Source organism: Orycteropus afer, unplaced genomic scaffold (assembly GCF_000298275.1).
Source record: "Orycteropus afer afer isolate SDZICR_OR568_19922 unplaced genomic scaffold, OryAfe1.0 scaffold00040, whole genome shotgun sequence".
Lineage (NCBI taxonomy): Eukaryota > Metazoa > Chordata > Mammalia > Tubulidentata > Orycteropodidae > Orycteropus > Orycteropus afer.
In genome coordinates this window covers 6862406-6873787 of record NW_006921627.1, presented here as the reverse complement: position 1 = coordinate 6873787, position 11382 = coordinate 6862406, and the positions used below count along the sequence as shown (strand labels likewise).

General features: G+C 45.5%; 1 protein-coding gene across 1 annotated transcript in view; it reads left to right on the top strand.

The window, feature by feature from the left end:
- The window catches only part of TSPAN11 (tetraspanin 11), a 65733-nt gene that overhangs the window by 23403 nt on the left and 30948 nt on the right, over positions 1–11382 (top strand). The window contains exon 2 of the mRNA XM_007937070.2: positions 5124–5315. Coding sequence (XP_007935261.2) covers positions 5124–5315 — 192 coding nt within the window. The remainder of the gene's footprint in view (positions 1–5123; positions 5316–11382) is intronic.

The window sequence follows — 11382 nt, the reverse complement described above, 5'->3', positions numbered from 1 at the left end:
CCTGGCTGAACACTCTACTCTTTGGCTTCCTGGGTTCCACCCCTTCCTCCTGCTCTTCCGGCCTGCTACTCTGTGCTACGCCTGTGCTTACCTTGCTCCCAAAGACCTGGTCCCTCTCGGTAGGGTAACAAGGGAAACGTGTTCAGTGCAGATCAGTGAGCAATAATAGCAGTGATCAAAAAAACAGAAAACAACAAATGCTGGGGAGGGTGTGGAACTCTCATACAGTGATGGTGGGACTGTAAAATAATCCAACCACTATGGAAAATGGCATGATGCTTTCTTAAAAAGTTAAGAGTTACCATATGGTCCAGAAATCCCACTACTAGTTATATATCCAAGAAAGATAAGAGCCATGACATGAATAGATATATATGCATCCATACTCATCACAGCATTATTCATAATAGCAAAAAGATGGAAGCAACCTAAGTGCCCATCAGTGGATGAATGGATAAACAAACTATGGTGCATACACATAATGAGATACTACAAGTTAAAGAATAACAACCTGCAAAACACCGTAAACATGGATGAACATAGAGGACGTTATGCTAAGTTTAGTAAGTCAATGGCAAAAGGGCAAATATTGTATGAGACCACTGTTAGAAAAAGTCAAAAATAAGTTTATGCACAGAAAGAAACATTCTTTGATGGTTAGCAGGGCTGGAAGGGCAAGTGAGGGAAAAAATCACTCAGTAGATAGTAGACACATATTTACTTGAGTGAAAGGAAAGGCAGTATATCATAAGGGGGAGGTCAGCACACCATGACCAAGGCAAAGAAGGATAATGGGAGGCTCACAAGAGTAAAAGGTAGCAATGGTAAATACTATTACATACATGATCCTACAACAACAGTAGTAACAAACGATAATGTATGAGTGAATACAGAAGTAGATGTGCAAGCTGAATAGGTGTGTGATGGTGTAAGGAAGTACAAAGAGGAGCGTATGGATGTTTTGGGCAAAGGAAACTTCAACATATGTATGTGTGTGTGCTACAAATATATCCAGGTGTATAGTAAAGCATACGGGGAAAAGGTTATACAAACTTAGGCATAAATAAATACCTTGAGGGACTGAATCACTGGGTTTGAGGGCTTAGGACCATAGTCTCAGGGAACATCTAGGTCAGTTGGCATGTTATAATCTATAAAGACAATGTTCTATGTCCTACTTTAGTGAGTAACTCGGATCTTAAAAGCTTGAGTGGCCATCTAAAATACAAGTATTGGTCTCTTTCTGTCTGGAACAATGAAGAGTGAAGAAAATCAAAGACTCAAGGGAAAAACTAGCCCAGAGGACTAATAGACCACACGAACCACAGCCTCTACTAGCCTGAGACCAGAAAAACTAGGTGGTGCCTGGCTACCACTACTGACAGCTCTGATTGCAATCACAATAAAAGGTCCTGGACAGAGGAGGATAAAAATGTAGAACAAAATACAAAATCATAAAAAAGACCAGACTTACCGGTCCGATAGAGCCTGGTAGAACTCCAAGGTTGTGGCCCTTAGACATCCCTCAAACCTGTAAATGAAACTACTCCCAGAGATCACCTTTCAGCCAAACAATAGACAGGCCAATAAAATGAACAATAACATCCATGAAGAACATACTCCTCGGGGGGAGAAAATTAAATTAGAATGACCTTGTCAGTTTCTGCAAAGAGGCCTCCTGAGATTTTGATAGGGATTACACTGAGTTTATAGATCAATTTGGGGAGAATTGCCATCTCAACAGTATTGGATTTAGCAATTCATGAACATCATGTGTCTTTCCATTTATTTATATCTCCTTTAATTACTCTCAGCAGTGTTTTGTAGTTTTCAGAGAACATGTCTTGCACTTCTTTTGTTAAATTTATTCCCAAGAATTTTACTTTTTCTGACGCTATTGTAAATGAAATTACTCTTATTTTAATTTTGAGATTGTTCATTGCTGGTATATAGAAATACAATCGATTTTTGTATATGGAAAAAAAATGAGAAGTGAATTATTAATTAATGCACTGTATCTGGTAGGGAAAAGCCCTCAAAAAGTAAGATTTAGGGGAAAAATTTAATACAAGAAGTCCTTGGTGATAACAAGTTGGGAGTCACTAACTTAATAAGAAGGAGCTCTGGTAGCATAGTGCCTAAGGCACTTGACTGCTAGCCAGCAGGTTGGCAGTTCAAACCCACCAGCCACTTCTCAGAAGGAAGGTTGGACAATCTACTTCAATAGAGATACTGCCTTGGAAACCCAAGGAAGGGTCTCTATGAGTCGGGTCCGACTCGACGGCACATAACAACAACAACAATTTAATAAGAAAGAAACAAAGCAAACTCTAACTTGTGGCAATCCCACGTGTGACAGAATAGAACTGTGCTCCATAAAGTTTTCAATACCTGGTCTTTCAGAAGTAGATCGTCAGGCCTTTCTTTGGAGGCAACTCCAAGTGGACTTGAACTTCCAACCTTTTGATTAGCAGCCAAGTGCATCAACCATTTGCATCACGTAGGGACTCCAGTAGTCTAGCACAACCCATTTATGTGAGAGATGAAGAAACCAAGACCCAGAAAGGTTAAGGACACACAACTAGCTACAGAAATGTTGGGACCCTCACCCAAGCCTTCCAGGCATGTTGTAGGGACAGAAGGAATATGTGCATGATATTTTGCTGGAAACCCTCACTTTGACCCAGACTCGGGAAGTTCCTCACTTATCATGCAGGTTGTGTGGACCACAGATAACCTACAGCCACAGAGAATTTTAAAAAGCCTACTGTATTTTAGTATTTCATCACAACTAATATATTATCCATTGTAAGATACGCCATCATTTTTGTACCACTAAGAAAAAGTTCTGCTAATTGTAATTGTAAGAGGCCATCAGTCATAAGATGCATCCCAATTTTAGGGATGTTAAAATGTGAGAGAAAATGTGCATCTTAGAATCGAAGAAATATGGTGCAGTAGCCTCTAGCATTCCATTCTGAGTAGCATAGCTGCAGTTCTGTGTGATTTTCTTCTAGCTGGTTCTCTTACCTGCAGAGGTGCTAATGGGGGGTAAAATGGCATTTTGAATAAAATACTTATATTTAGAAAGTTGGAGTGAGTAGAGGGGCAGGTTCAGCCCACTCTGTGGGACCAGAAGGCGGAGTCCTGCATTTATCCTCAGAAGACCTAGAAACTTTCAGATAGTTCTGGAACTTTCTAGTGGTGTCATCTGGGGCAAGTTCTTATTTTCCTCAAGACTACTTTCCTCCTTTAGGAAACAGAGATAATGTCTGGCTCCACTCCCCACTCCCACATCCCTTCCAGAACTGTTACAAAGCTGAGAAGAGAAAATGGTACAATACATGTAAGTTGAGTAATGTTGGTGCCTAATGCATGTTCATTGCAAGAACAACTTTCCACTTGCTCCACTGACATCTGTGCTTGACCAGAACAGAGAACTGTGAAATGATAAGGTGGGTTTTGCAGGTGGCATAGTGCCTAAGGCATTTGACTGCTAACCAGAAGGCTGGCAGTTCAAACCCATCAGCCACTCCTCAGAAGGAAGATTGGGCAATCTACTTCCATAGAGATACCACCTCGGAAACTCAAGGAGGGGTCGCTATGAGTTGAAATTGACTCAACAGCAGTGAGTTTGGTTTGGTTTGTTTCTGAGGCAGGGGAACACCTCACAGTGATCGGACTTGGCAGTGATAAGCATCAGAGGAAGTAGGTAGAGCCCAGGTGCCTTCTCTAATCTTGGTCATACCTGAGACCCACACCTGAGACCACTACCAATCCAAGGAAGGACCCACCCTTAAACGGGAGCAGGGGGACTTTGGGCCACACAGAAGTCTCCCTTCCCCAAAGCAGGTGGCAGAGATGGTCCGAGGTCCCAGGAGTCCCTAAAACTCCCCATCTGGCATCTTGAGGACACAGACACATAGGACACAGGGTTTCCAAAGCTGTAAATCTTTATGGAAGCAAACTGCCACATCTTTCTCCGGCAGAGTGGCTGGTGGTTTTGAACCACCAGCCTTTCAGTTGGCTGCCAAGGGCTTAACCACTTTGCCACCAGGGCTCACAACAGTCACGGAAAGGATTATTCGGCCCCAGTGTCAGATTACCCAATAAACAAGATGAGCACGGGATTACTTACATACTAATTTGTAGTGAATAGTTCCACGTTTTTCACATCAAAAACTCTGCTTCTAGGTATGGCTGGCATCTGTCTCTCTCCCAACCCCACAATACCTTCCTATAGAATCAAAGCTTCTTTTCAAATTTACACTACCTGACAGGGATGGAGTACCCAGTAAGCAAGATAAACACGAGTTTACTTGTGCTTACTTACTAATCTGTAGTGAACAATTTCATGTGTTTTTCACCTCTTTAGCCCCACTGTAGAAAGAACAGGGCGAGAAAACTACACAGTTATATTTCCCAGGTACCCTTTATAAGGAGACATCTCCAGACCTCATCTTAGCCCTGCCAATCAGTGTGTTCTGTCCCTCCCCCTTTCTTGGAGTCAACAGGGAATCAGCACAGAAGGAATCTCTCCTCCAGGTCCTCCTGCCGTCCCTAGTGGCTCCTACTCATCAAGGTGCAGTGGTCCTGTGATTCTGGAGGCCACATCACTGATGAGGCAGGGTCCTGGGCTCTGAATTCCAGTCCTAACCCTGCCCCTAACTAGAGGCAGGACATTGGCCAATTTACCTTCCCTCTGTGGACCTCATCTGTAAAATACAGGTGAGAAGCCCAGTCGTACTTCCTCACTGAACAGATATAAGGATTTAAAAAGAAGCCATGTGGGAAAGTACTGTCACCCAGGAAGTATGGACAATGTGAATGAAGAAGCAGCCTGAGAGAGAAAAGACCCCAAGGTGGAAAAGCATGGGGAGATTCAGGGACCTCAGACATTTTGGTCATTCCCACCACTGCAGTCATCTCCCAGACCTCATTACAAGGATGCAATAGGGTATCATCATTAAAGGCACAGTTTGGAGTCAGACCCGGATTCAAAATTGGGCTCTATACCTCACTAGGTGTGTGACCTTGGACAAGTCACCTAACCCCTCTCAGCCTCAGTTTTCTCCATTTCCTTAATTGCCACCATACTTCTCTAACCCAATGACTTCATGCAGGTGGGTGGCGCAGCAGTCATGGCTGTGGGTATCTGGACCCTGGTGGAGAAGAGCGGCTACCTGAGCATCCTGGCCTCCAGCACCTTCGCTGCCTCTGCCTACATCCTCATCTTCGCAGGCGCTCTCGTCATGGTGACTGGCTTCCTGGGCTTTGGCGCCATCATCCGCGAGCAAAAGAGCTGCCTCTCCACGGTGAGTGCTGCCTGCCTCGGTGCTGCTTGCGCTCTGCATGTGCACGGGGAGAAGGAAACCTGCCCAGGGCCTCAGGCCATGTGCGAGCCCCCTCACCACTGCCTCGTCCCCCAGTCAAATTTCCCTGTACTGAGAACCCCCATCAAATGACAAGGGCTCCAGCCCTGGACTGAGAAGGATGCTGAGGCCATGGGGAAGTTGAAGAGGGGTGGCTACTCTAAGGGCTGATGTTTGCCCTGTTTTCTGTGTTTTCAGGGCCAGGAGGGCAGCTTGACAGAGCCTCCTTCCTCCCCTCCTCTTTTTCTTCCTCTTCCTCTTACTTCTTCTCCTTCCTTTCTCCTCCTCTTTCTTCTTCACCCTTCTTCCCTCCTCCTTCTGCTATTCCTTCTCCCCGCTCTCCCTTCACCTTCTTTTCTTTTCCTCCTCCTCCTTCTAGATTTTATCATGGGAATTTTCAAATATATACAGAAAGCAAAAGAATGGTATGATGAAGCACCCTGTTCCCATCACCCTGATTGAACAGTTATCAATCTCATGGCAAGTCTGGTTTCATCTATGCCTTCCTCTTCTTCCTGCCCCCACTCTTGGGCTATTTTAAAGCAATCCCAGACACTATCTCATCTGTAAATATCTCAGTATGTATTTATAAAACTTAAGGATCATTTTTTTTACAACACATTACCATTATCAAACCTAAGTACAATTAGCAGTCTTTTCTTAATACCATGAAATAACCAGGCAGTTTCAAATTCCCCCAAGTGACCTATAAACTGGTTTTGCTTTATTTCTCAGTTTGTTTGAATCAGAATCTAAATTAGGTTCATATGTTAAAATTGGTTGATTTGTCTTTCAAGTCTCTTTTAGTCTGTATGTTCCCCATCAATCTCTCTCTCTTTTTTTTTTTCCTTTCCCCTTGTAATTTATTTGTTGAAGGAACTAGGTCATTTGTCCTGTAGAGTTTCTCCCAGTCTAGGAGACATCTGTTGACATCCCTGTGGTGGTATTTAATGTGTTCTGGTAGTTAGTTCTAGAGGCTTGATCCGTTCAGATTCGATTGTTTTGGCAAGGCGATTTCATGTGTGGTATGTGGGCACCACCATCATCTTGACAGGCTTCTACCTGGGAGACTGGGGAGGGTACCCATAACTGGTCCAGAGGTCAGGAAAGGAGGCCACAGTGGGACTTGCAGGGGATAGAGCCTGGAGTCCAACTCTGGGTCCTGGGAGACTCCAGTACCTCAATGTCTGTGTACTTGTCTCCAGTACCTGGGTGCCTCTCCTTACTCCCCATCTCCTTCTGAAGGGCCAAAGCCCAGTGTATGGGAAGAGGGAGAAAGGACAAAAGAGGCCAAAAACATCCTAACTTAGCAAGGAAGTGCCAGAGGTAGAACCAGCCCAAGTCTCAAAGAGAAATCAGGTTGAATCTGAAGGAATCGGGCAGTGGAGAACAAGCCTTTGAAGAGCCCTGAAGTTCTCCTTACCTTGCATCCAGGTCTCCACCATCGACTTCTCACCTCTGTCCTTCACAAGCAAGATGAAGGTGCAGGAGGTAGAGGAAGGAGGTGAGAGGGATGCAGAGAGAAGGCCTGAAGGGCAAGCTTTGCAGCCTTTCTCACCAACGTGACCTAGTTTTTTAGGCTTGTATATAAAAGCTTGTGCATGAGCTGAGCAGGATGGCTCCTCTCTGCTTGAAGAACTCCTTAATTCTGCTCTGTGGGATAGTGCAGGGCCCAGGTGCTGACAGCATGGATGGTGATGCACTGGTGAGGGTGAAGTGCTGCCAGGATCCAGCCACCAGAGCCTGGACTTATTTTTCAGTAATGGGGGCGAGTGTGCCCAGAGCCAGCTACGTCCCCACCCAGTTTTCCTTCATGTGGCCAACCTCATGCGGAGTAGAATAGAAGCTGAGGTGCCTGCAAGCTCCTGGGCACAGCGTAGACCTGATAAATGTGAGCTGGGTGAAGATATGGGCAAGTGAGCCAGGGTATAACTGACCAGGAAGAAAGGGCCCTGGTATAGCACTGACCAAGCCATGCAGCGATCAGCATACAGGGACAGCCCAGACTGTTAAATATGCTATTTGGCCAGTAGAGAGAACCCTCTCCTGCTCTATCATCAGGCATTCCATCTTTGTCCTGCTCAGCTAGAAAATGGGGCTATCAGCTTGGTCTTGGGGTTTTGGGCTGAACCCTCTCGCTCCTCATGCCTGGAGGTCTGGCCCATGGAGGCAGCTTCTGAAACTCATGCTTTCTGGTCATCTTCTTCCTTCCATCAGATAATCTTGTTGAAGGAAGACAGTCTTCACCCAAACCCAGTCTCTGTAGCCTGAGAAGGAAGGCACAGACCTTCCCTCAGGCAACCTCCCTTCGGATTCAAACCCATCTCCCTTGGTTCTAAAGGAGCCCCTAAAGACCAGTGACCCCCAAGTAGCATGGGGAAATAGCCCCCTGCTTTCCCTCCAAGCCCAATTATAATGCAGATGGCCACTGCTCATTGAAAACCACCTACCTCTATCCTTGTAACAACCCTGCAAGGTCACAATAGTAATGATGTCTCTAAAAGCACTATTCTCAGCATTTATACATATTGACTCTTTAATCCTTGTTTCAGCCCTATGAGGCATTTACTATTAACACAAGCATGTTATAGATGAGGGCACAGAGAGGTTAAGTAATCTGCCCAAGGCCACACAGCGATTGAGCAGCAGAGCCAGGATTCCTGCCATGCTGGGGTCCACCACACTATACTGCCTCCAAGAAGGTATGATTCACCTGAGGGAGGAGAAAGTTGGGCTCAGAGACAGGGAGAATATAAGTGCTGGAGCTGGAGTTTGACTTGTAATTTGTCTGAATCACCTCCAAAAAGTTGGCTTTGCCTGAGGATGGCAAGGCAGATTGAAGGCGAAGAGAGAAGAAGCCAAAACTATGCTCAGAGGCACATACTGTCATCTCCATGGAGGTCAGCGCTGAGCAGCTGCACTCAGAGATATGGTTGGAAGCAAGAAAGGCCCAACCCAGAACCCTAGAGCAAGAGACCATGGGGGCTGTGGTGAGATCCTAGAGGCTTTGGCCACTTGAGTGTCCCTTACTTCCTTCAGAGTATGGAAATAACAGCCTGCATCTACACACACAGGCACACACATGCACACTCACAGATGCACATGGGTCAGACCATATCCAGTTTACAAGAGAACTTGAGAGTCACTTACTCTAACACTCCATCTAATGCTGGCATCAGAGGTCCCAGGCTGTAGGACACTGGGTGGATGAGATGAAGAGTTACCCAGACATTAATGGGGGGATACCCAGAATCATTGACTTTTTGAGGAACAGTCTAATCAGAAGAGCCCTTTCCCTTGACAGCCTCCAAGACCGGAAGGAGAGCCTAAGGCTTAGCAGCTGACAGGGCTCTCCTTCCTGAGCCACTAACCACAGTCTCTCCATCCTCATTCCCTTCTCACATGATTTGTATGCAAGTTCTGCCCAGCCAACCAGGCTGATCCATTAAGAAAACCAGTATCTTCAGCCTCCCCAGTCACAGCTTGACTGTCATTTTGTCCCTTGCCCAGAGGGGGCCAAGGCCTATCTGTACCCAGGGCTGTGCAGGAAAGATGTGAAGATTTAGTGAAAGGTCAGGGCCTTGTGTTTGCCTAAGAGCTCAATGGACACCTCTTGTCTCACCCTTCTGAAGCTCCAGAGGGTCAACAAATGGAGAGAAACTTCTCATCCCTCTGAGGCTGAGGACAGGCTCATGTGAGATGACTTCTTCTCAGCTCCACTTTCTCCTCCTGCCACAGACACCTACCTGCAGTTACATCCATCCCACACAGAACTGATGATCTCTCTGGGTCAGCAACACTGAAAAGACACATTGGGGAGGCAAGAACTTGAAACAGATCAGGGAAAAGTGAACACACACACACGATATGCATGCACACACATGTTCACACACATACTACATACACACACATGCATGCACCTGTGTGCACACATGCATGCACACACACACACATACACTCAGCCACCAGTGCAGGGAAAGCAAGAGTGTGGGGACATGTCTCCCGGGGGCTAACAAATAACAAACTGCATAGCCTAGAATCTTCTTCCTTTTTTTTCCCTGCCCCACTCTGGATGAACCCAGGACAGAACTACCCTCAAGGACAGACAGAAAAGGAAGGGAAGCAGAGGACCCTGAATAATCTACATCCTGGCCTGTCAGCCCCTGAATTATTGAGCACTTTATTGTTTAAACCAAGAGGGTAAAACCTTCTTCAGGGCTAACATAAGTAGAACTTTTAAAACCCAGGCTCCCATTAGAGTCAAGTAGTGTGGTTAAGACAGTTTTAGAAGTGTTCTGTGGTTCCTGGAAGTTCCTTCCTGGTTTTACTGATTTTTTTTCCCCCTCCATATCTAACTTGCTTTTGAAATGTTTAATCAGCAGAAGGCTAAAGAAAGTTCCAGAAGGGAAATGCAGCAAGTCTAGCTTTGTATAAAGTGGCCCCCAAAGAGGACAGGGAAAGATGAAAGAGAAGGTATCTGAATGGTGTGCATCCAACTTGGATTAGGGGGAGGGGTGAGGACTGACATCAAAAGTTCCCAGAGACATATGCCAGGCTCACCCACAGACACTTTTGTCCTGGCCCAAATCCTTCCTGAATAGCATATCTGCAGCCCCTCCAAGTCACCTTCCCAAGAAGGGAATGTTCACCAGGGACAGGAATAGCACATCTTTGCTGGTGCTGAGATGATGATCAGCTCTCCATCCAAAATCTGCAAAGGGGGTAAGGGAATGGGGTTTAAATTATTCACACAAGATCTTTTTTAGCTAAGCCTGTATGAGGGAACTAGATAATTCAGGCCATCCACACCCAAGGCCAATGACCATGACAGATGCTTCCCTGATCAAATGAACAGGATATTTTTAGAGGCTAGAATATGGGCTCAGAAAACTTTTATATCTTAAGCCAAACCAAGATCATGATGGATGGTTCATGCTAAACTGGGCCTTTATCAGGGGCTCTTTTATATTTAGGGGATTAAAAAGTAGGAAGACTAGAAACCAGTTTCTGAAAATGAAGGGACCCAAAATTGCAACACTTCCATCACATACACCAAGACTTGGTTAACTAGGGTAAGAACCAGAAGCAAAAATACCTAAGCAGGGCCTCAAAAGTAGCTTATAGTGTAACCTGCCCAACTTGGTTTGAGACCTTGGGTAAGTCACTCAGCCTTTCTTTGCTACCTGGTGTCCTTATCTTTATACAGGGATGATGTGTGAGGATAATGAGGAAGTATTTTCAGGTCTTAGGAAACGAGTCACCACATTATATAAAGATCATAAAAATGTGGCTATAATTATCATTTACATCATCATCACCATGACCAAGCTCCTTGGAGAAGAAACCTAAATAAATAGAGTTATTCTTAGGGCCATTACACCAGGGTCCCCACAGCTTGGGCTGGGCCACTCCACTAAAGAAGCTGGTAATGATGGTAGGAATGGGGGCAGCATGGGTCCAGAGTCTTCCTCAGGACTCATTTCTCACTCACAGATGCTTTTAGTAGTCCTCCACCAGCCACCCAGCCCCATGGTGGTCATGGCTAGTCTGCTTGATGGCACTTTGACCTTTGAATTGGCTGCCTGCATGTCTCTTGAGGGACAGATCCTGAAGTCAAGGCTTAGAGAATCCTCAACTCCTCTTCAAGGAATCTGGAGGAAGGGGGTATTCTTTCTTCCTCTGCCATGATTTAATGAAGTAAAGACCCAGTTATAACCCAAATGGCCACTGTTCGTTGAGAACCATCTTCCTCTATCCTACAATAACCCTGCAATAATAATGGCACAATAATAACGGCGTGTCTGCATGACAAGAACTGTTCTCAACATTCATGCTTATTGACTCTTTAGTCCCCACTCCATCCCTATGAGGTGTTTACTGTCACCACATGCATCTTACTGATGTGGACACTAGGGGCACAGAGAGGTTAAGTCATCTACCCAAAGCCACCCTGCTAGTGAGTGGCAGAACCAGGGTCCAAACCACATACCTGGCTCCCAAAGCCCATGCT